Genomic DNA, 24643 nt, shown 5'->3' on the forward strand with positions numbered 1-24643 from the left:
CCCGTCCCGTGGCGCATGTTAGTGGAGGGTCGCAAAGCTTGATCTTTAGCTTGAATCGCGGCAGTATCAAAAAACTTTGTCGTGTTTCCAGGATCGAGTCTATAGAATATAGTGAGGGATTTCCCCATGGGCCTAGTCAGGAGTCAGGAGTCATGACTGACTAGAGCCCCTGGCCAAGATTTTCTTCTCGTCTTTCGGCGGCAATCACCCACCAGTCCTATTCAGACTAATCCATTCCCCCATTCGAGAGTCTCGCCGGTATGGATCGGTGAATCAACCCAGTGCTTGTACAAATTTCTCTCAAGAGGGCCCAGACAACCCAAATTTTCAGGGAATGAATGAAAGAGGCTAGCTACTCCCGGTATAAGAATGAATCTTGGTTGTTGAAGTATTGATTCTTATTGTTGTACTTTCGCCGTATGTAGATACAGCCCCAAACAGATGTATCAACCTATCACAGAAACATAGACCCTTTGACGTAAGACCATGCATACCATATCATGATACCCTCCCGCTGTCTACCTCTCATGGCTACCGTACCATGCACCTACATCCCATATATCGTAGCTACCCAATGTCAAGCAGGGTGTCAACCTTGGCTCACCCTATCTCACCGTCCCTCTCCCCCAGTTGCTGATTTCCCGCACTTACGTACAACCTTTCTCGCTTTCTCTTGGTTGTCTGAGCCCTGACAGCATCAGGAGTTCCTCTTACACAACCTATCCAGCCTACCGGATCCTGAGGACTCCGACACAGTACATACCGATCCCTCGCACCGCCATGGCAGACCATACTTTGCCAATAAACAACGCTCCTACTATTAAGATCGCTGAGGACCTCCATCCCATCCGTTCAGAGCCATCCCGTTCCCGGACATATGCTAGAGCTGAAACGAGCAGCCTCGCTGGTGGAGTATTTAACACCCGAAGCCTCTCCCGCAGTTCTGCAGAGAGGAGGAGCACTTCTCGCGCGCGCCATGACCGCTACCCAGATGCCGGCGGGGATGCTGAGGAGGGTGAGGAGTGGCAGCCTGAGCAGGGGCGGACCAAGCAGGTGTTTCGCGGCAAGACCCTCCTCTGGTATTGATCCCGTTTATTACCCCTATCTTGCTAAACAGGTTCGACTGACGTGTAATTCCTATCATAGGTTGGCATATCAGTCCATCGGAGTAATCTACGGTAACCTATTCTCACCAATTCCATTTTCTCAAATCAAGGCTGACATGATATAGGTGATATTGGAACAAGGTAGGCCACACATGAGTCGTTATATGTTATCTCCTGAGCCTTGCTCTTAACCTCATACTAGTCCCCTCTACGTGTACTCTTCAACCTTCGCCTCGGGCGAACCCTCTTACAATGACCTCGTTGAAGTCCTATCCGTCATCATCTGGTCGCTCACGATCATGGTCACATTCAAATACGTGTTGATCATCCTACATGCCGATAACGAGGGTGAAGGTGGAACTTTTAGTTGTTATTCCTTGTTGACGAGATTCGTAAGCCATGTCTAATAACATCTTCTCGTGTAATAGCTAACGTCGCCAAGGCGAATATCACGGAGCGAGACCCCCGAGAACAGCAGATGGTGAGGATGGAACGACATCTCTCACAAAACTTGAAGCCGTCAAATCGAGGTATTCGGTCTACCATCGAGAAGAGCATGTTTACCCGTGGTCTGCTCAAATTCATTGGTGTCCTGGCAGTCTCCATGGTTATGGCGGACGGCGTCTTGACTCCTGCCCAGTCAGTCCTCGGCGCCGTTCAGGGTATCACCGTTGTGCAGCCTTCGCTGTCGAGTTCGGCCGTTGTCGGCACGTCTTGCGGCATATTGATCGTCTTGTTTCTGATCCAGCCCCTCGGCACAACGAAACTAGCATCTTCGTTCGCGCCGATAGTTATTATTTGGCTGGCTTTCAACTGTGGGTTCGGGATCTACAATCTGGTCAACTACGATCACACTGTCCTTAAGGCTTTCAACCCCTATTACGCTATCCACTTCTTCGTGGAACGTAAAACCGAAGGATGGAAGATGCTGGGAGGGATCCTGCTTGCATTCACCGGAGTCGAGGCACTCTTTGCAGACCTTGGAGCGTTCAGCTTGCGGGCCATCCAGCTGAGCTGGTGCTGCTACACATATCCATGCTTGCTTGTGGCCTACATCGGACAGGCTGCATACATCAGTATCCATCCCGATGCATACTCGAATCCATTCTACAAATCCGTGCCCTCAGGATGGCTATACCCTAGTCTCATTATTGCCATTTTAGCTGCAATTGTGGCCTCGCAAGCTATCATCACAGCTACATTTCAGGTAAGACGAGACTACCAGAAGCATTGGATAAATTTTCTAAGTCTCGAATAGCTTCTGAGCCAGATTATGAAACTCTCCTACTGCCCACAAGTCAAAGTCGTCCATACATCTAAAACGTTCCACGGCCAGTTATACGTACCCTTTCTCAACTGGCTCCTGATGTGCGGCACGATCCTCGTGACAGCGGTATACAGCAACACAACTCGCCTTGGAAACGCTTACGGTGTGTGCGTCATGTTTGTGACGTTCTTTGATACATGCATGGTCACGCTCGTAGCGCTGATTGTCTGGCGGCTGTCGCCGTTCCTCGTTATCGTACCGTGGCTGGTGTTCGCTTCGGTGGACGGACTGTACATCTCGTCTGCGTTGATCAAGGTTCCAGAAGGGGCGTGGTTCACGCTCACAGTGTCCGGCATCTTGGCCTGCATGTTCCTGCTGTGGCGCTTTGGCAAGGAGAACCAGTGGCGAGCTGAGGCGGAGGACCGCTTCAAGCCCAGCTCGCTCGTCATGAAAGGCGAAGAGGGCCAGCTACGACTTACACCGAAATGGGGCGGCGATCCATTGTCTAATGTCCGGGGTTTTGGTGTCTTCTTCGACAAGACCGGTGTCCTGACACCGGCCGTCTTCACCCAGTTCGTGAGCAAGTTCGTCGCCATCACCGATGTCACGGTGTTCTTTCACCTGCATCCGGTAGAAACCCCGAGCATCCCCGACGAGGAGCGCTATGTCGTCTCGCGCTTTACGACTATCCCGGGCTGTTATCGGATGATCATCAGGCACGGCTTCATGGATGAAGTCATCAGCCCTGACCTGGCGGCTTTGATCTATGAGAAGGTGCGAGGGTATGTGATCCGTCAGGCAAGGTCAGATTTGCCAGACGACGGCTTCGATACCCTCAACAGCAGCCGAAATGTCACTCCCTTCAAGAATAGCGAGACTGGATTAGAGAGCGAAGAGCAAACATCCAGCGGCGCTACGGAGAGTTCCCAACAACCTATTGACGAGAAGCGGACGCCGATTGAACTTCGAGACGAGAGCGTGGCGGCCGAACTTGCCCGCCTTGACCGCGCATATGCTGCGAAGATCATGTACGTTGTCGGCAAGGAGCAGATGCATATTCGCTCGCAGACTCGGATCTTCCGGCGCGTTCTGTTGTCGGTGTTTCTATGGATTCGTGACAACACACGAGCCAAGATTGCCAATCTCCGCCTGGCGATGGATCGTGTTGTCGAGGTCGGATTCGTGAAGGAGATATGACCGCCATCCAACTAAGTCGATGGTAAACCCGCAGGTGCTGCATGTAACGTACCTCTGAGACCGACCGAGTAATGGTTGCAGATACACAGGGGCGAACTGAAGTAAGATGCAAAGGAAACGGGCATGGTATTATGACTATCGAGCCTTGAATTGGACAAGTCCTTCGTGAATCTGCATCTGTGGGAAGCAGGGTGCGGCTATTTGGATATCGACTTAATGATGCAGATGGTTGTGTCGATGCCCCGGATTCCGCGCCATTTGGCACATCCCTCCGCTCGACAACAATTTACTTATTACTCAATGTTCTTAGAAACGTAAGACGCTCTTCAGTGTTCCGTCGGGATGTAACTTTAATATCAAATCTAAAATAAGAAGATTGTGTGGTACGCTGTGATATTAACCGGGGCGCCGGTACACAACGGGAAGAAGCTCCTTAAAGGGATATTATTAAATGCATGGACTAACATATGTGGACTCACGACTGACTTGAATTTCAACTTAGTCTTTCTATTGCCTCGATAATCTCTAGGACCGCGGAAGCCATCATCGAGTTCTATAATGTTCTGGTCTAATTCATTCATGGCCATTGCGCCCATAGTCAGCATCTTGACGACAGGGGTGGTAGGATACAGTCAACAAGCGGAGTTGCAACCGTGGCAAGTCACAAGCCTAAGTACTTTCTCTCCTTCTGGCCGCCCTGGAAGTTCTCCGTATAGCATCATCAACTTGACAATCACGGACCCGAACACCATTAATGCGGGGCCAGCTCATCGTGGTACAGCCATCTTCCCGCCGACAACAGCAAACTGCAGTACATACTGGGACACATGGAGCGAGACGGAAACACCCTATAATAAGACGTATGCGTGCTCGGAGGTGCAATATGGATACTGGACTTTTGAGATGCGTGAAACGAGTGGGACGAGCTCAACATACATAAAGCCTACGGAAAATGTTGACATTGTGTTCACGCACGTCGATAATGTCACGGTGATTGGAAGTGTATACACCAAGACTTTCGTTGGCACAGCGCATTTTGAGCTTGGCGATAATATGAGTGGCGTTTGTGGCGCGAGTGGTGTGTGTAGCTGGGGCCTAAAGTCCAACACGACGGTGCCAGTGAAACAGACGATGACGGCTTGTCAGGGAGAGTGTTGAAGCGTCCTTTCAGCCGGCTTGACTATACCGATTATGTATTCTCATCTTGCATGGTCTTTTCTATAGTTTCAGACAGATAGTCATGAATAACAGTGAGTTGAAGGGAAAAGCCTTGACTGACATTGTCTGTTGCATTGGATCTAGTTACAGAGTTGATTCGACTAAAATGGTTCATATCACAACTCCTCACACTGAGCCCGGAATTTGCGATGGTCGGACATACCTTAGTATAAGAGGCGGGAGATGTCCAGCGCTTATCTTTAGGCATTTGCTTGTCATTCCGAATGAGGCTGCCTAGCGTTGTCCACCTGACGTATGTAGACGTATATGTACGACATGAAAGTGCAGGAATCGTCACACCCACACTTTATAAGTGTCACTGTCCGTGCCCCACTTGAGCCGAAGAGTGACATGCAGCATCTTGCTCCACCAATCCACTTTCATTGTATGATGATACACCAGGACTGATTGTCGCAGTCAGTATGTCAGTGATCCAGAACTTGACTCCATACCAATATCTCCAATTGCAAGCCACGGATCACATCAGGGTTCTTAGCCTTGAGCCTGGATATGGAAACGACATACTCCGATGTCGCCTCACGGAGGTCTCACTCGATGAAGCAGAATGCAAGTATGAGGGTATATCATATTTCTGGGGAGGCGATGGCGACGTGACCAACATCGAGTGCGAGGGCAGGAAACTTTCAATTCAGGCCAACCTAGCTTCCGCGTTGAAAACGTTTCGATACGCCGCCGGCTGCCGTTGGCTTTGGGCCGACTCGGTATGTATTAACCAGAAGGATTCCACGGAAAAGGGTTACCAAGTGAGGAGAATGGGTGAGATATATAGAAAGTCATCGCGCGTACTGTGCTGGCTTGGAAACGATGACAGGAGTATCGCAGAAAGGTCATTTAGGCTAGTGAGAGACGCAAGTCAACAGCTTGCCTATAAGTGGCAAGACGACTGGACTTTTGAGAATCTCGTCAATGATTCGAAACTTCCTGGGTTTACCCGTGAAACACACGAGTCTTTCGTGACTCTCCTGAATCTTCCGTGGTTTGGGCGTGTTTGGTAAGTCAGACTGGCTGTTGGAAATCCTGGACCCCGACAAGTACCCAAAACAACGTATGCTAACTATGCATCTGAAAGGGTTGTCCAGGAGGCGGGACTCGCCCGAGAGTGCACTGTATTCTGGGGCAATCACAGCATAGAGCTCTACGAGATTATCGAGCTGGCTGCCTGGTTTGGCTATTCCGTACATGCACCACGAGCCCGAATTGGCCGTAAGACGGGCCTTGTCCTCACCGATGCCTTTGTCGATATCCAATGCACATATGAGAATACTCCTACCTGGAGAACGAAAGCACCAATCGCTAAGATGTTTACCCGCTTTTACCACAAAGACAAGCAGCTCTACCTTAACTTGTTGTTAACAGCAAGGACTCTCCGGGTAACTGATGAACGAGACATTGTGTACTCCTCACTAGGCAGTCCCTTGGCTTTGGGCAAAGACGGCCAGGTTATGGTTGAGCCGAATTACAAGGAGCCTCTTGATCGACTGCATATCAGGACAACTCAAGCATTGCTTCGCAACCCTCGCGAGGCACCGCACGTACTCTCCCATGTAATACATAGCGCGATTGGGGACCTGGAAAATAATGCATACCCAACATGGATAACACGATGGACTATGCTCTCGCCTACAGAGCCTCATCCGCTTCCGTTAACCTATAGTTACGAATATCGACTCAAGCCATATAGTGCGGGTCGTGGAAGTTCAACATTCACCAGTGAGATTGAGCCTGGAAATATCATTGCTGTAGCAGGTCTTATATTCGACGCCGTCACCTGGACTTCTCTCATGTTGAGGCTTGGCGACCTGCGGAGCGATATTCAATTATGGCACCCGAGGTTTAGAAACAGCAAGCTGTCTGCCATTGAAACGGTCTGGAAAGATATGCTGAACCAATCGTGGCTCCCTCCAGACACGCTCGCCTCTACACTTAGTATGACCCTGGCGCGGGGAAGGCCAGGATCACCGAAATGTCATGTCGACAATTTTCTGGCGTACTGCGAGCTTCTTCGGCGGCTTGTTGGGTCTCAGGATCACTCCCCATTCCCAGCGCCTAGCTCCGATCAGGCCGTGGCTTCAGATGGGGAATGGATAGTGACTCGTTGTCGGGACCGGCGCCTTGCGTACACCAAGAATGGGAAGCTTGCGCTGGTACCCTTATTCATGCAAGTCGGCGATGTCTTATGCATTGTCAAAGGCATGGATGTTCCAATAGCCCTTCGACAAACAACTCGAGGCACTTACAAACTGCTTGGCGATGCCTACGTAGATGGAGTGATGGAAGGTGAGTTATTAATGTCAGTACCATCAATTGCATCTGAGTGGAAGACAATTCGAATCGAATAAGCCACCTAGCTTGTTCATGAATACGAGAGCTTGTTGCACCATATTCTTGTTCGTATATTGGGTTGAGGTTAGTATATTCGGCTGCAGGCATGAGTTCTCTGCAAAGCCATGTCTTAGGATGAGGAAAATGCAAGGCTGAATGCTCTAGGTTTGCATGCTGTGTCGCTACCCCATGGCCAGACAGACATCGGTTTGTCGGATGAAATCATCAGTAGACCTTATGAGTACTGCCAACTATGGCAGTGCCGAACAATCTTTAGGAAATTAACGCCGTCGCGTGGCTGGCTGGAATATGGTTCTAGACGTGAGGCGAGAACATCAATAGCCAGTACGTGCCGTGTCTCCGTGTCTCGAGCGTGTCTAGCTGAGATGAGACATGCACTGTAGAGCAGGCCAGAGCCGTCTCCGTCCCGCACTTGGTGCCATACTCAAAAGCTAGACACGGCAGAGTATGGCGTGTCGCACAATCACAGAGCTGGCCCCCCGATAAAGCCCAGAAAAGCAATGTCATAGATCTAGATCGTTTTCCCGATGCGATTAGAATGTGTCGATCAGGATCAAATTACTTGAGTCTAGACCGAGGTAAGAATGGTGGCTTGGTGAAGTTGAATAAAAGAGCACAGTATAGTATCAAGTCAAGCTCTTATAAAATCCGTAACATCACTCGTTGTCCACAGACATCACGGTATGGGGAAACGCGTATTTCTAGTGCTCTTGCCATAAGCAACCTCACATTCACTACTACTCAAACAAGATGCCCGGAACAATTCTAGAGCCTACCAAACTTATTCTCTGCTTTGATGGTACGGGAAATACCTTCACGGGATCCAACCAGGACACAAATGTGGTCAAACTCCTGGGCAAACTAGACCGTCATCATCCCAAGCAATACCATTATTACCAGAGTAAGTTGGTCTTTATAAGCCTTGATTGGGGTGCCGTTGCTTAAACAGCTCTAATTCAGCTGGGGTTGGAACCTATGATGTCAATGAAACGTCTGTCAACAAATCTTGGTTTGGTGGGATGAAGAGCTCGATGTCTAAGACTATCGACCAGGGTCTTGGAACCACATTTGACGCACATGTCATGGCGGGATATCGCTTTTTGATGCGATACTATAGTACTGTGAGCCACAGGATGCTGCATGTGCTTATATGTTCACTAACGCCACTATGTGCGATAGGGCGATAAGATCTACATGTTTGGATTTAGTCGTGGTGCTTTCACGGCCAGGTTCCTTGCGCGTATGGTACATACCGTTGGCTTGCTTTGCAAAGGCAATGAGGAGATGGTCCCTTTCGCATATCGTCTCTTCCAACGATATTTGAAGGTTCGGGACTACAAGGGCGAGCAGCCTACGGCGGCTACGAACCCTAGCCACGAGATGCAGCCACTACTCGACAACTCTAAACAGGATGGAGAAGAGTATCAAAAGGTGCGTGATGAGATCACGGCTTTCTGCAATACGTTCTGCCGCCAAGAACCTTTGGATGCAAAAGGAACAGTCGAGGGGAATGTAAAGGTGTTTTTCCTCGGTATATGGGACTGCGTCAACTCGGTTGCCGTCCTGGAAGGAGAACCCCCTCACCCAGTGCCAGTGACAGGAACTGCCCACTTTGTTCGGCATGCTGTTGCCGTAGACGAGCGTCGCGTCAAATTCAAGCCGGCATTGATTGTCCAAGATGTCCGTTCCTCGGCTGATAGTAAGGAGGACATCAAGGAGGTCTGGTTTCCTGGTAACCACGGCGATGTCGGCGGTGGGTGGCCGGCTGAGAAAGACCATCCTCTCGAAAATAACAAGCAGATGACTTACTGGGAATACTTAAAAAACTTGTGGACAACTAGAAGAGGAAATGGCCCAACTGTAAAAGGAAGCCCTGGCCGATTCCAGTTGAGTGACATCTCGCTAGCGTGGATGATCCAACAATTGGAGCTTGTGGGGAGCGAGCATTCACTGGCCGCCGTCGAGTGGTCGGAGAATGCCGTTAAGGGCTTCAAGGACGAGTATAAGACGCATAAAGAGCATGCAATGAAGGCCTACATGCATGATACACTCTCTTTTTCGCGTGGAACGGGCTTGTTCAAAGTGCTCTTCTGGATGTTCTTGGGTAAGAACCATGCAGACCCCTCGTCAATTCGAGATTAAAATGTGTGCTAATGGCATGAAACAGAGTGGCTCCCCACGATTACCCGGTGGGAGCTCGACGAGCATGGCTCATGGGAGAGAAAGCGTTTCCCCCTCAACAGAGGCGCAACACGAGACATCCCCGAAGATGCGGTATTTCACGAGTCGCTTAAATTGAGGTTACGTGACGTCCCGTCCTACAATCCGCAAAACAATGGCGGCGACAAGACCAAGCCTTGTTTCACTGAGAAGCGGGGTGAAGACTTCGTGCTCATTGAAAAGAAGGCTGATGGCTATGAAACTGATCATCAAACTTATCGACTACCTCGTAGGTCAAAGTAAGATGGCCTGAGGGCTGCGATAACATTGGTATTGGAACTTCTTAGGATGTATTGACATAGAGATCATTCAAAAAACAGATTATGTTCTAGCCCGAAGCATCGAAATAAGTCTTAAAGTTTGATAAAGCATTGCTGCGTGAAAGGGGATGTAGAGTGCAAGATGGCTCAATGTGTATCCTAGTGATCGAGTCAATTTCATTTATTCAAGATACTTAGTGGTTCATAAATCGATCACCAAGTAGTACAAGAAGTCTGACGTAGTAAGTGTCAAGGATATTTGACCGAGACGCTAGCTTTTCAGGTTTGCAAAAGATCTTGCGAGATGGTAGCCTATTTCTCACGGCTTGCGAAGCAAGGTCACTACATCTCTCGTAGGTTATTGACGGCATTCGATACGGACACTTCGGTCAACTATATGACGCGACTCGAATTCGAGCGTTTCAATTTGTCTCATAACCACTCGAAGGCAAAGCTTGAGAATATGAAGGCGCACTGCATCGAAGCAGGAATTGGTGACACAAACACGCGCAACGACTCAAATGATATTGCAACGATATGGGATCAGATCCAGCCCGCGCATCCAAACGCCTAAGCAGATAATTATCCTTTTACTTAGCACTGATGGGCTGATCACCTAGCTCTGCCGCATCGCTGGCAGCACCCATAACGCCCATCGGCCCCGTGGCTGGAAGCGTGGCCGGTTGTCCACTGCCACTAACAGTCGAATGAGTATGATGGTGAGATTTCTCATGGCCATGCTCGCCCTCGATTGTCTCAGGAGCCTCGACACCCTCAAGGCTAGCGTCGTCGAAATCGCTGTCTGTCAGCTCAGTGTCCTTGATACGCCAAAGATATACGGGCAAGGCAACGAGCAGACTACCCGCCATCAAAGCCCAAGAGGACGCAAACAAGTTGGCATATGGATATTTGAGGGCGTCGAGTCTGCTGATGATAGTGGCGCCAACGGCCTGGATTGACTTGTAGAAGCCAGCATAGTAGGCAAGCTTCTTTGGACTGTTTGTCATGGCACCCATGGTGTAATACGAATAGCTCTGCCACAGAGCATCGAGGAACCCGTACCACATGTATAAAAATAAGTACCAGAAGTAACCGGAATCAAAGACATCCATGAGCGGTGACGGCTTGGAGCGGTGGGTTTGGAGAAGAAATTTTAGACCACCACCCCAGATCGCGTTGACGAGGACGAACATGACTCCCCAGCCGATGAGGGCACGATTTCGGCGGCTGATCTTGGAGTAGTCGAGGAATGCACCGAACAGACCGGCACCAATCATCTGAGCAACCCAGTAGAAGATGTTGTTGAAAGCTCGTGTTCGGGTCGAGAACCAATACGCGTTCATATCTACATGAGACAGTATTAGAGTCTTGTGCACAATCCGGATTTTGTCATTGGACATACCATTGAATTGATAAGTGTAGAAGTAGTTGCTGGCAAAGAACATGGGAAACAGCAGCAAAACCCACAAGTCGTTCCTCAGGGTTGTCCAGAGACCAATAATGTCGCTCTTGAGGCTGGGATGTACCACTTTCTGCACCCTTGTTCCATCAACTCTGACAATGCTCTCGCTCCTAGCCAAAAAGCAGCAGAGAACAGCACCCGCAGCTTCCAGCACAATAAAGGCAACATAGGTACCGTCAGTTACGTGGCCGCTCTTTACGTTCCAGTTCTGACCTGCAGTAACAGCAGCACCAATCACAGCACCCAGGTTGAAGACGAACCAGGTGATGGCAATGGCACGGCCACGTTGTCCTTCAGTGGGATAGCTCATCATAACAACGCCCTGAGCACACCACAGGAAAGCGGCACAAAATCCTAGATAAGCGCCGCTGAAGATAACGAATCCCTCATTCTGGGTATGATTGTAGCAAAGGAATGCAGCGCTGTATAGTGCATATCCCGTTCCTCCAATAGCCATCGTCCACTTGATACCACTAACAGAGAATTAGAGCGTACTTGAACAATATAAACAGGATTTGAAGACTTACAGATAATTGTTTGCAACACCAGCAATGAATCCGAACACGGCAAAGGTTGTGTGCAATCCGACTCCAGCATTGTTCTGCACTGTCGCATCGACCTGACCGGCACCTCCCAGTCCGGCCAAGGCATTATACATTCCTGTGCACCTCTATCAGCGTGCTGTGTACAAATATTGAGTGGGCAAAAAAAGTACCAGGGTTGAGAAAGAGGATGAAGGCGACAATCCATATTTGAGTCAAGGGAGCACGATACAACGGCATGCGGATGCCGAAGATCTTGCGGCCTTTGGGCTCAACATATGTGTGACCGGCGTGCTCCTGCTGGACTGAAGATGTCGGTTAGCGACCGTCTAGTGGTAAGTCAAAGGACATCACAGAACATACTAGGCTCCTCCTTCTGGAGGTCGCTGGTGTCGTGTTCAGCTGTTGCTGGGGCAGACATGTTGGAACCTGTGCTACGATATCAAGCTTTGAGGATGCTTGAAGATTTGTCTACGGCAGTTGTCGAGAGTTGGGGATGCCATTCTTTTCTATGATCGTCGAAACCCAATGTCTCGACAGCGCGTATCGACAGGGGACTAATCAAATGCACAATCCCGACAACGCGATAGGATAGTCCTGGTCAACGGCTAGCCTCTACTTGCACAGGCGAACAGTGGAAAGCTTGGGGGGTGGGGCGGCAGACAAGCTAAGATGATAAGAGGAGAGGAGGTGCTCGTGCACTTGGCCGCATATCCCCTTAGTGGACTGAATTGAGTAGTTCTCTGTCTCTCGTGAGGCAGTCTAATGCATATGGCACGCGAGGATCTCGAGGATCTCGGTAACTAGCCAGATATCGGAGTGATACCATCGGTGTTACTGATCTGGTTATGTCTGCGTTGATGGAGACTTTGGTCATCAGTTCAAGACATCGACTCGAGGGACTGATAGCAGTGGATCTGGAGTCAAGTCCGCTCTATTACGTACTTGACAACCTCTAAACCTGGGGTTCCGCGAGCTCAGACCAGCTCTTCCCGTAGGCATTGGAGCCGGGAGCAGATAGCCGAAAGCGGCACATTCTATTGGCAACAGAAGCCGAGTGTGTTTGTACTAGAGGTCTTGCGCCCCGCAACGACAGTTATCTATTCGTGCTAATGTTCATTATAATGATCGGAGTTTCTGCGCGATCATTAGTAGCCTGGGACTGCTAGAGACGCCAAGGTGCCTGCGATAATCGGCGCGCCTTGAAATGGGGTCAGAGTTCGCAACAAATGACACTCCATATGTCCTCATCACCACGAACTTGAAAGTCTAGCGATGCGAAAGCAAACCATTGGTTCTCCAAATACAAAGACTTGGATCGTGGATACTAGTAGGACCAAAACATGGGGTTAGCCAGGCTTGGGAGCGGCGTGAGTCTCCGATCTTGGTGATTGAAATCTCTAAATTGACTTGCGTTGAAATGGTGATTCAAGCCTGCCAAGAGATTGTCTTGTCTTTAGGTGGCTCTCGCAACGTGCTAGGCGTTCGCTTGGCCAACGCCGCCCATCCTCACGGGAATAAACGAAAGTTGGTGCAAGCCTCAACTGTTACGATTTCCCCATTGCGTTTAGTTCTTGCTGCTTGGACAGGCTCCCTGGTTCCGCCCCGCATCTATCAGTGTGCACTACCCGAACCAGATGACAGGCTTGGGCATTCTGGGCGCTTGCCGGCTCAGGAAGGGAAGAGGCGTCCTTTCTCGGCGCTCAATGCGGATTCACTTGGCCGAGAGTATGTTGGACGACCTCCAACTATTTATTTATGTATCAGATCTCCAAGCTGCACCCAGAGTGTGACGATAAGATAGTAAAGATAATTCTCTGATAAGTTTCCTTAGTGTATGAACCGATAACGCAAAGTCTTGTAGACTTCGTGCATCGGGAACTAGCCCATCTGTTTAGCAGCGCCCAGATCACAGACAGTCATTGATACAGGCAGGTATGGCTCCTGCGCTCGTCGAGAACCTCAATGAGGACAGTGTTGTCAGCGGCAAGGCTACGGCCATTAAGCCGACGACCACGGTTACGGAGCCGACAGACGGACCGGTACCGACGGCAGTTGAGGTTGTTATCACAGCCGAAGAGCGGGCATCTGGGGTCATGTCCAAGCAGAATATTGAGAAGGCAATCGTTGCACTCAATACTGATGGAGTCGTTATTCTTTCAAACGCCGTCGATGAAGCGGCCCTAGATCATCTTAATGAGCCCATGGTCAACCAGGCAAAGTACGGAATCTGTGTCCTACATTGGGTCTGTTAGAACTGACAAACTCGTATAGATACTTGCGCAATGCTCCAGGGACACAGTTCAACTACGACAAGAAAGCACAGAACATTTTACAACACATGATTCCAGACCCTGAATACATACATCCTTCTATCCACGCCAATCCTTTTGCTCTCGCCGTCTGCAAAGTAGCCATGGGTCCCAACCCAGTTCTCCGATATCACAAGGCAAACACCAATTTTCCTGGCAAGACTCGCCAACCTGTGCACAGCGATGTACATTACGCCCATCCCCGTGCCTGCTTCTCCCTGGCTGTCAACATTATGCCGGTCGACTGCGACCCGTTCCTTGGTAGCACCGAGGTCTGGCTCGGCACACACACGACTACAGTATTCAGTGATCAAGACGGTATGAATGGTATTCGTCCAGAGAAGCTGGCGGAGCGACGCAAGGTTGTGCCACCCGTGCAGCCGACTGTCAAGAAGGGCAGCATTATCATCCGTGATATGCGTTTATGGCACGCTGGTATGCCGAACAACAGTGAGGACACAGTCCGTGTTATGATCAACCTGATATATTTTGCCGATTGGTATCGCTGCCCTATGAAGATCAAGTTCCCACCTGAGTCTCGGGAAAAGATTGAAGAGTTGGAGCGCATCAGCGGTTCGAGCATTGCGGCTGAGTACGTTGAGGGTCTCGATCACTTGACACTACCACATACACATGACTTTGGACAAGATGATAAGAGGGAACACTGGGGTAGAAATCTTGAGACACCGCTTACCAAAGGCCGTGGCTTGAAATAAATGATCACCGCTTAGTAGGACGGGTGTTTCTCGCAAATTATGTAGCCTCTACTGTTCTCAATAAAAAGCGTCTGGAACGAAAATACTGACTATTATCACTATGTAATTTGAAACAGTGAGCGTAAATTTAGCGTGACGCAAAGCCTGTCTCTCGGGAGGGACAATCTCTTCGACATCTGGGTCTCCCAGGGCAGAGACATGTGCGGAAATTCAACATACCGGTTTCAAGACTACATGTTGTCAATAGAGGTGATAAGAATTACTCTTTGCACGGTACTATGCCTAATATAAAAAGCACTGAGAGTTAAAACCAATAGTTTGGTCACAATGATCAGGTAGAGGGCTGCGGGGAGTCTGCGGGGAGTTTGCGGGAACTAATATTTCCAGTCATGAACTAGACCTTCATCAGAAGCACGGTTCCAGTGATATTAACTCATATGACTAATGGTAATTGTTACAATTCCCCGAGGAAATGAAATAGGGTATGAAAGATCGTGAAACGGTACCGGTCTTTAGCACTACCTATGTGAATATAAATAGAAGAAGCGTCTCTTAGCTTGAAGAAGCACTTCACCTTATCGCCTATCTTTGAAGTTGTGCTCTCCTAACTATTTTTCACAAGCCTGACCGCATATTATGTCTTCCAAAACACCCGTCAAAATCATTCTCGGTACTCACCACGTATGTATGGTGCTAAACTCGATGACCAATGCTGACCCGAGTACCGATAGATCGGAGATCGTACCAAGGAGCCTCTTGCTGCTTTCGACGATCTCAAGGATGTGCAGGCCCTTTTGGACGTTTTCTACAACCGCGGCTACAGACATCTGGATACAGGCCGTAACTACGGTGCTAGCGAAGTACGCCTTGGGCAAGTCGGCGCTGCTTCTCGGTTCATCATCGACTCGAAGGTTCTCGATGGTCTGCCCGGATCACATGAGCCAGCCAAAATCCATGAGAGCATAAAGCAGACACTTGAGAATCTCAAGACTTCGGCCGTAGAAACCATGTATTTGCATGTCCCTGATCGCCAGACGCCATTTGAAGATACGGCGAAGGCGATTAACGAGGATTTTCTGCAAGGAAGGTTTAAGAAGTTCGGACTTTCTAACTATACTCCTGCGGAAGTCAAGAGATTCGTAGATATTTGCGAGCAGAATGGGTATGTTAAACCTAGTATTCACCAGGGGCACTACAACGCGGTTGCCAGAGGAGCAGAGAAGGACCTCATACCTTTATTGCGTCAACACAACATGGCATTTTATGCATATAGGTAAGCTAGTCATGACATTCGTACAGATCACTGAGCTAACCCAATGAATCAGCCCTGCGGCGGGTGGATTCTTCTCGGATCATGTCGCCACCTCGAAGCGGTGGAGCGGTGATGTAAGTTTTGTCGATTGGCAACATATACGTCGTACTAACTGGATGAAAGAATGACGTCGCTAGGAAGTACAGTGCTCTCTACGGCCAGCCTCCTGTCAGAGCAGCTGTTGACACACTGGAAAAAGCCGCCAAGAAGCACGGTATTAGCGGACACGCCGCTGCCATCAGATGGACAGCGTTTCACAGTGCCCTAGATGGAAAATATGGAGACGGCTTGACATTCACAGTGTCTACTTTGGCGCAAGTTCATGGAACTCTTGACGCACTGGAGGCTGGACCGCTGCCTGATGAGGTCGCGGATGCCATTTCGGCCATCTATGCTACGTGCGAGGGCTCGGAACCACCTTTTCACCTGTAGGTGATAGTTGATATGCTATCATGAAACGGTACAAAGTTCAACACATCAAGTCCAGTTTCGATATGACAGCTCGAAATCCTTCGAGAGCATGGGGAGGAGATCGATACAAATCAAGTTGAGCAACACTCGCCATACATGATCGACAAGCAGTCACAATTGAGAACTACAATAGGTAGTCATGTTGGACAAATTCTAATTCTGTTCTATCTATGACTTAAAAAAATAATACTGGATACATCAGACCAACCAAGTCTACATGTGAGATGAGGAGTCGACAACAGAGCGGACTCGATACGCTAGAACGCCAACCAGCTGAACCACTAAAATAGGATAATGAAACCATGCCTGTCCCCGTAGTCATCACAAGACATATAGAAACTTAGGCTCGTCCCAGAATCTTCCTTATCGGATGCTTACGCGCTGCTGACTGGGCGTATTCACTCGGGTCGACTCCCGTGCCTCGCGAAGCTGCTGTGCTGTTAGAGAATATCCACTAGAGCCGGCCCTCGACGCAGGATTGTAGTACTGTTCCGGGCCGGACTGGGCGGTGGGGCGCTGCTCACGATGTAATTGCGCGTCCGGAGTGGTGGAGTATGAGTCGAAGGACTCGGCGGTGCGGACCTTGTCAGGTCGCGGCGGCGGAGGCGGCGCCGAGGTCGGGGCTCTGTTCTGCGTGTAGTAGCCCTCCGACGGGTCGTTGACTACCCGCGGTGTGGAGGCAGCGTAGTTCTGCTCACTGCCCTGCCCTGAGGGAATGTAGTTGGCACCGTGAACGGCAGCGCTTGGGGCCTCTGGTCGCGATGGCGAGGCTTGAGGGGGTTCCTCATAGGACTGGCGGGAAGAGCGCTGTTGACGTCTGCTTGACTGACTGAGCGATGGCCCATTGCTTGAGGTTGGTGGTTTTGGGGTCGTTGGGGACCTTGATCCCTGCCTGCTCATGCCTTCCTCGTCTGAAGTCTCCTCATCATTGTCCCCCTCATCGGCATACTGTTTAACTATGTTAGTGTCTTGTCTGTAAGCTATGTAGTCTGGAAATCTTACCATTCTGAGCTCCTTGCGCATAGCAAGGTTAGCACATATATCCTTCGCTTCCTCGATAGCCTTCTTCTGTGCCTTGAGAGTCATCCTCTTGTCTCTTGTCTGCTTATTCTCGGCAGCGATGGCCTCAACAGTCTCATTTGTCATGCCGAGGATCTCAACTGAGTTGAAGACGCCATACATGCCCTGGAGCAAATGTCTTTCGACTACCTGAGTGATGATATTGCGAATGAAGCTCTTGGCCGATAATTCGTAGTAGATCAGCATCTTCTCGAGGACCTCCTGCGCTTCAGAGTAGGAGCCTCCGTCTTGAGTGACGTTGACATGCCACTGCTTCAGTCGCTCTTCGTACTCGGGGTCATACGGCTGGACTTCAAGGTGCATGTCCTGGACGAGCAGATCCAGCTCCTTCTGCGCCTTTTCCATGAGACCCTTCATCTGTGGGTCAAGGAAGTGCCTCCTCAGGGGCTCATGCATGCGCTTCGGCCACGCGTAGTCAATTAGTTCGCTCAAGAACTCATTGCAGACGACGCCAAGATTGTCCTTGTGTTCCTGCGCAAGCGTTGGCCAGTTCTCCGAATAATTTTGGAAGAGCATATAAACGGCTCGCGGCTTAGCATCACCGGGGAACTCAGATCCCCGAACTTGTTGGAGGAGCGCCTGGACTTCCTGGCGCACATACTTGCTCTTGCCAGCATCTCCCATGTCCGCGCCATCTTGCGAGCGACCGTTCGGTCCGGATGCAAAACCGAATTTGCGACCATGCTGGCGGATGCGGTGAGCAAATCGGTCATTCTCCTCAGCGGCACGAGCGCGCAGGTTCTGCGCCGGTGTGCCTCTTGGATCAGCCGTCACACGGAAGAAATTCTTGCGGGGTGGGTTCTTGTAGAAGCCGTAGACGGCCGGGATGACAAGCTCCTTGGAGGACGAAAAGAGTTCGACTAGCTCGACGCGCATCTCTTCAGGAGTATCTTTGCCGGTGCCAAGCGACTTCAGCTCGGCCTCGCAGTCATCGAGCGCCTTCTGGATCTGCTTGCGCAGGGTCTTGACGTGTTTCCCAATGTGCCGCTGCAACTGGACGCTGAGCTTCTGCTTCAGGGCAGTTGCGCCACACATAGACTCGGGCAGTGCACGCCACTTGCCTCGGCCGAAGAACTCCTCTTCGCGCTGCCTTCTCTCGAAGGCGGTCGGCCATGGCTGGTTCGGCTCACGAGGTCCCGGATTGAGCAAGACATACCAGCCCAGCTTGAAAATGTTGGCCTTGTCTTTATTGTTGACAAGGTCGATGAACTTGTCCTCAAGTCCAATTGATTCGGTCAAATCGGGCTTTGTCAACACACCGATGGTTCGTGCGCCCGTGGGATCAAATTGTCTTGCTTTCGTCAGGATGGGGGCTTGGACATAGTCCGAGTTGCCTCCAACAACGGCCAGAATGATAGTCCTTGAGCTCTTCATGTACCGATCACAGAGGGACTCGATCGTCTTGATGTCCTCAAGCGACTGATCATTGTTGGCATTCTTGACGAGACCGGGCAGATCGACCAAGGTAAGCAGAGGCATATCCGGCCCTCGCTTTTCCACAACCAGGATATCCCGGGCGGCAAATCTTCCAGGGATGTTTTTGGGAGCTATCAGGTCGACTGCATACCTCATGAGGGTATCAAAGGGGGTATTGGCGTCCACGCCGCCGCCGAACTGGCGCAGCTTCTCTTGGTCCCTGAAAGGACGATTCTTGTCGGGAATGATAGTTACAGTGAGACTTGACTCGTTGGACCGCCGAAGCCTGATCTCGCTCGCAAATCGTGTGCAGGCGCCAGCATCGCGGGGGAATGGTGTGCCAGTGATAGCCTCCAGCACGGAGCTCTTGCCCGCGGACTGGTCGCCGACCACGACGATCTGAGGAAGCTTGACATTGTCGAGCTGTGCAAATTGGAGCTTGTCAACGAGATCGAGGAGGCCCCGTTGCTCGTTGGCAAGGTCCTGCGTATCCAAGGCAGAGTCGATAGACGGTGGCATTCCCGTGCTGGTCTGCGGGTTAGCAACGGGCTTTGCCCCACTAGTAAGAGCCTTGTCCTCTGCAGCTTGTACGTACAGTGAGCCCATCGTTTCTTGACCTCGATTCCAGGGCTTGGTGGACATGAAGAATGTGAAGGAAAGGAACCAGAAGCTCCAAGAGAAGAAAAGGTACGGAACCGCGAGGTGTATTTAAAGAGACGACCTCTCTGGGGTGTTTCGCCACTTAGATCGGGCTTGGGAGCCCTCTATAAAGACAAACTTGCCAATCCCGCATTTTAGCGACGATTGGCTAGAAACAAGAGAATGACATAGCTCGGTAGAGAACATGTGAAATGGTGGGAAAGCGCAGGTGCCTGGAAGAACTACATCCAGTGCCACGTAGAGGCCGCTTGAGACACAAGGCTGTCAGTCGTCAGCTTTAGCAGCAAACTGCCGCGCCATCCTGGGCGACGCTTGCAAGAGCCTCCTCAGTCTTCGCCACCACAAAAGCGATTGGCTACCTGGTAGGTATCTGAGGCTTGAGGGGGCATCGGAGACCGGATGCCTCATTATCTAGCGAGAATCACTGTACCTCGGAGAGAGCTCCTGCGAATGGCAAATGGATCGAAACTGGTATCAACCAGTCGCCCAACCGATGAAGCCAGCACCTTCAGATCTGAACTGCTAGCTCGTTAACGAAAGCTGGAATGTACAGCCCTCAGTTTGCCTTAAGCTCTCGGCGACCTCGGGTCTCGACTTCAATCTCAGTGGTCCTGCTCGGCTTAATACATTCTGGTTTGTCACAAGCAGTGGGAGACGGGCCAGAAGAGGCGATGACGAGGCAGGACGCGTCGGATGGCGTTGGGCTGGACCCAATCAGCAGGCAGCCGGGATTGTACTTGCGACTTGCAAGTGGGATGAATGCGGGCAATGAGCAGCAAGAAGCAGCCAGATTGAAGATCAGTTTGCCAAGTGTCTAACAGCGACTCAAGCGTACAAGCTTTGCCACAGCTGGAACCACAGACAGCTGAGCTTGATGAGATGTTAGTGTTAGCACGGTATGGAGGGGAAACACATACGAGCAATCAATAACGCTCCAAATGTGGCGCAGTGCAAGTTAAATGTGGCTGTGCTGGTTTGTCCAAAAATTGAGGGTTCCAATGGTGGCGACTCACAAAGCAAGCGAGCGAGTTGTGGCTTGACAGCTGCCGCGCACTGGCCAACGGCCCGCCGACCTGTTTCTCCTATCACGTCACAGCGCATGATGACATTGGATGCGGCAAGCCTGGAGCTGTGCTGTAAGATCGCATCGCTTTCCCGAGCTCGACAATACACCAGCAAAGAGCAAGAGCACCAGCCAAGCCACCGCTCTAAACCTCGAAGCTGCGAGGTACAGCTATGGATGTCCTAAGCAAGTCCAAGGAGTGCGAGGGCGGAGACAAGTTCGTCAAGCCCGGCACCAAGGACACCCAAGTCCAGCTCGTCATCTCGCTGGCACTGGGTATCTCCGCCTTCTTGGCTTTCTGTGTACGATAATTAATTAGCTCTTTTCCATCCGTCGTTAGTACTGGTTCTAATTTGCCTTTCTCCAGATACTCCGGCCACGATGGAAAAGTCTGTATGCTGCTCGAAGGCGTCGCATGGACCCCACGATAGCTCTGCCCGCCCTCCCCGACACGTTCTTTGGATGGATACCCGCGCTGTATAGGGTCACTGAGGAGCAGGTTCTGGCATCGGCAGGCCTTGATGCTTTCGTGGTATGTGCTTTGTACAGTTGCGAGAATGATTGTAAGCCGGCAGAGCACACTGACTGGTTCTAGTTTCTCGCATTCTTCAAGCTATCGATCAAGCTCTTCGCCGTCTTATTCTTCTTCGCCGCCGTCGTTCTTGAGCCGATAAACATTCACTTTGTCCCCGAAGGACCCAAGCGCGGCGATGAAGAGCTATCCGCTTTGTCGTTCTTCCGCCTCCCTGAGCCCAGACCGTACCGCTACCTCGAGTATAACCCTCTCATGACAGATGACGGCCCCGGCGATGATAACAGCTGGAAGTGGGATATGGGCTATCTTTGGGCGTACCTTGTTTTCACATACTTCTTCTCGCTATTGACTCTGCGCTTCATGGACCAGGAGACATTTAGAGTGATCAAGGTCCGGCAAGATTACCTTGGAACGCAATCAACGATCACCGACCGAACCTTCAGATTGTCGGGTATGCCGGAGGTGCTACGATCAGAAGAGAAAATCAAGGAGCTCGTAGAAAAGCTCGAGATAGGAAAAGTCGAAAGTGTGACTCTGTGCAGGAACTGGAAAGAGCTCGACGACTTGATGGAAGAGCGGACGGCGATATTACACAAGCTTGAGGAGACCTGGAGCGTCTATCTCGGCCAGAATCCTCTCGAGTCAATCGAAAGAGCACAGAGACGGGCTGAGACAGCCAATGACGGAGATGAACCAAACGACGACGGTGATGAGGCAGACGAGGCGGAAAATGGAAGGTTACTTCGCGGACCAACTAGCCACCAACTTACAGAGAGACCCCGACCGCAAACTCGGATGTGGTACGGCTTTCTTCGACTGCAAAGTCAAAAGACAGACGCGATTGACTACTACGAAGAAAAGTTGAGAAGACTTGACGAGAAGATACGAGCGGCGAGGAAGAAGTCCTATCCGGCAGTTGACCAAGCTTTTGTCACGATGGATTCCATTGCGGCCTGCCAGATGGCCACACAGGCTCTCGTCGACCCACGACCTGGCCAATTGTTGACAAAGTTAGCGCCGTCTCCCTCCGATATTGTATGGAGGAACACCTACGCATCGAAAAACTCACGACGGGTCAAGTCTTGGCTGATCACCATATTTGTATCCATCCTTTCTATCGTTTGGCTTATTCCGGTCGCTTCGCTTGCTGGTCTGCTTTCGATTTGTACCATCAAAAAGGTATGGCCAGAGCTTGCCGCCTCACTCAAGCGACATGATATTACAAGGGCACTTGTCCAGACTGGCCTGCCGACCATAGTAGTGTCATTGCTGAACGTTGCCGTGCCCTACGTTTACGATTACTTGTCCAACAACCAAGGACTCATATCACAAGGTGATGTCGAGTTGTCCATCATATCGAAGAACTTCTTCTTTACATTCTTCAACATTTTCCTTGTGTTCACTGTCTTCGGTGCAGCCACTCAAATTTGGACCGTCCTTCGCGACAGTCTCAAAGATACAACCTACATCGCCTACCAACTCGCTATGAAGATCCAGCAGCTGAACAACTTCTACCTCAACTTCATCATGCTGCAGGGCTTGGGCCTGTTTCCTTTTCGCCTACTCGAATTCGGCAGCGTCAGCTTGTATCCTATCAACAGGATGGGAGCCAAGACGCCTCGCGATTTTGCGCAGCTCGTCGCACCTCCCACCTTCAGCTATGGCTTCTACCTACCGACTGCGCTGCTTGTGTTCATTCTTTGTCTAGAATATAGCGTCCTTCCTGGTGGTTATCTCGTTCTGCTTCTCGGTCTAGTGTACTTCACGCTTGGCTACTTCACCTACAAGTACCAGCTACTTTACGCTATGGACCAACCGCAGCATGCTACTGGTGGCGCGTGGCGCATCATTTGCTACCGCATTATTGTTGGCCTGATTGTCTTCCAGCTGACCATGGCCGGCTACCTTGGCCTTGCTAAGGCCTTTTTCGAAGCTTTCCTGATCGCGCCGTTGCTTCTCGGCACTATCTACTACAGCTACTACTGGAAGAGACAATTTGAACCATTGACTCACTATCTCTCTTTGAGAAGCATCAGACGCGACGTGGATGAAGACGGCGAGAACGTGGTGCTGGACGAGGACTTCGGCGGACCTGGTCGGGTGCCACATGAGTTGCTTCGCAGGGGAAGCACAATCGATGAAGATCGTGAGAAGGGCCTGAAGTTTGTCAATCCAAGCCTGGTCGTTCCGTAAGTTCTCACCCTATGAAAGATTCGCAATAATCGTCGCTCTAACAAGTCACTAGTCTCGAGCAGCCTTGGATCTACCAAGATCCGCCGCCGCTAGTTACAGGCGATCGAGATGATGATGAGGTTGGGAACGGAGGACAGGCTGGTGAGCAGGGTCAGGCGAACTCTGGTAACAACGGTAGTACGTCAAGCTCGTTCAGTCTGGGGGATACACACATATGGCGTGAGGGTGGCGGTGACAACAATGTCTAATGCAATGCAATTCATAAGGGGCATTAATATCCTAGGCGTTCCGGGCAAAAGCATAGCAGGGTAGAATGTTTGATTCCCGGTTGTTTCAGCGACAACACAAGGACATGTTTACAGTTTTTCATACGAAGGTCAATTTCTTCTAGTCTTGAATTCGCGGCGTTTACATTGTATTGCAAAATTAAAGTGACTGATCGTTATGAGCCGGGGCCATGGGCATGCACAGAATGTGCAAGATTGTATTCAACATTTTCAACAGCTATCACATGATTCCAACAAGATCTTCCACGCATGCAATCAGCAGTCTAGGAATCTTGGAGTCGACCGTCCGACAAAACCTCCTCCGGGAGATTGGCCAAACATGTCGGTCCAGAAAATCCGGGGATATAATCGCACCAATCGCGATCGGCGGGTCCGTGATGTCGACAGGCATTCGTGTGGACGGAAGCACGGGGCGTTCCTGAGCGCTACCGAAAGGCGGCCCGGCGCCCCGGACCATGACGAACGATGCAAACCCCACAAGCAACCAGGAAATAGCCGACGCTTGTTCATTTGGCTTTGTATGTCCGTCGGGGAAGACTTGTGTGAGATGTCCAAGCTCGAATGGGAACTTTTTTGTTCTTTTCTTCTACTGTGCTTCATTGGCCCCTTCCGCATGACCGCTATTTCAAGCAGTCACTTGAGCCAACATGCTGTTATCGAGTCTTCGGCCCTTACCCTCGCTTCTTCTGCTATGGGTGGTTGGTGGACTTGGAGCTGTACTAGGTGGTTTTAACGGAGTCGATGAGCTGAGACTTCTTGGAAAGCGGCAGCAGAGCATTGTCAGTGCTACCATTTCTTCAATTGGCAGCCAGAGACGCTGCTCCTCGGGGTTGGCTCATTGCTGATGCCAGCAGGTTACCTGGGATGATAAAAGCCTCTTCATTAATGGGGAGAGGCTGATGATCTACAGTGCCGAGTTCCATCCGTTCAGGTATTGTTCATGTCTATACTGCATGAAGGAA

The 24643-nt window shown here is 50.6% G+C and overlaps 7 protein-coding genes across 7 annotated transcripts; 5 read left to right on the forward strand and 2 right to left on the reverse strand.

Moving 5' to 3' along the window:
* Positions 1 to 780: 780 nt before the first annotated feature.
* On the forward strand, positions 781 to 3570 carry UCRPA7_7360 (putative potassium transporter protein; the record flags this gene model as incomplete). The annotated part of the gene is made up of 6 exons (XM_007919892.1): positions 781 to 1079; positions 1147 to 1178; positions 1232 to 1247; positions 1309 to 1472; positions 1535 to 2313; positions 2365 to 3570. 6 exons carry the CDS (start codon positions 781 to 783, stop codon positions 3568 to 3570), a joined length of 2496 nt encoding a protein of 831 aa, XP_007918083.1.
* A 4332-nt stretch (positions 3571 to 7902) lies between these two features.
* Positions 7903 to 10206, forward strand: UCRPA7_7361 (putative sporulation associated protein; the record flags this gene model as incomplete). The annotated part of the gene is made up of 5 exons (XM_007919893.1): positions 7903 to 8053; positions 8113 to 8273; positions 8332 to 9256; positions 9320 to 9611; positions 9990 to 10206. 5 exons carry the CDS (start codon positions 7903 to 7905, stop codon positions 10204 to 10206), a joined length of 1746 nt encoding a protein of 581 aa, XP_007918084.1.
* A 16-nt stretch (positions 10207 to 10222) lies between these two features.
* Positions 10223 to 12057, reverse strand: UCRPA7_7362 (putative duf895 domain membrane protein; the record flags this gene model as incomplete). Its single annotated transcript, XM_007919894.1, has 5 exons — positions 10223 to 10977; positions 11035 to 11567; positions 11622 to 11754; positions 11810 to 11941; positions 12000 to 12057. 5 exons carry the CDS (start codon positions 12055 to 12057, stop codon positions 10223 to 10225), a joined length of 1611 nt encoding a protein of 536 aa, XP_007918085.1.
* A 1516-nt stretch (positions 12058 to 13573) lies between these two features.
* UCRPA7_7363 (putative phytanoyl- dioxygenase family protein) lies at positions 13574 to 14664 on the forward strand (the record flags this gene model as incomplete). The annotated part of the gene is made up of 2 exons (XM_007919895.1): positions 13574 to 13857; positions 13911 to 14664. The coding sequence occupies 2 exons, from the start codon at positions 13574 to 13576 to the stop codon at positions 14662 to 14664; spliced, it is 1038 nt and encodes a 345-aa protein (XP_007918086.1).
* A 636-nt stretch (positions 14665 to 15300) lies between these two features.
* UCRPA7_7364 (putative aldo keto protein) lies at positions 15301 to 16408 on the forward strand (the record flags this gene model as incomplete). Its single annotated transcript, XM_007919896.1, has 4 exons — positions 15301 to 15345; positions 15396 to 15826; positions 15990 to 16050; positions 16100 to 16408. The coding sequence occupies 4 exons, from the start codon at positions 15301 to 15303 to the stop codon at positions 16406 to 16408; spliced, it is 846 nt and encodes a 281-aa protein (XP_007918087.1).
* A 402-nt stretch (positions 16409 to 16810) lies between these two features.
* Positions 16811 to 19549, reverse strand: UCRPA7_7365 (putative interferon-induced gtp-binding protein mx protein; the record flags this gene model as incomplete). Its single annotated transcript, XM_007919897.1, has 2 exons — positions 16811 to 17395; positions 17450 to 19549. The coding sequence occupies 2 exons, from the start codon at positions 19547 to 19549 to the stop codon at positions 16811 to 16813; spliced, it is 2685 nt and encodes an 894-aa protein (XP_007918088.1).
* A 1290-nt stretch (positions 19550 to 20839) lies between these two features.
* On the forward strand, positions 20840 to 23642 carry UCRPA7_7366 (putative duf221-domain-containing protein; the record flags this gene model as incomplete). The annotated part of the gene is made up of 4 exons (XM_007919898.1): positions 20840 to 20968; positions 21034 to 21198; positions 21262 to 23390; positions 23447 to 23642. The coding sequence occupies 4 exons, from the start codon at positions 20840 to 20842 to the stop codon at positions 23640 to 23642; spliced, it is 2619 nt and encodes an 872-aa protein (XP_007918089.1).
* Positions 23643 to 24643: the final 1001 nt, after the last annotated feature.

This window comes from Phaeoacremonium minimum (assembly GCF_000392275.1).
Source record: "Phaeoacremonium minimum UCRPA7 unplaced genomic scaffold PA7_03_scaffold_518, whole genome shotgun sequence".
Taxonomy (NCBI): Eukaryota; Fungi; Ascomycota; class Sordariomycetes; order Togniniales; family Togniniaceae; genus Phaeoacremonium; species Phaeoacremonium minimum.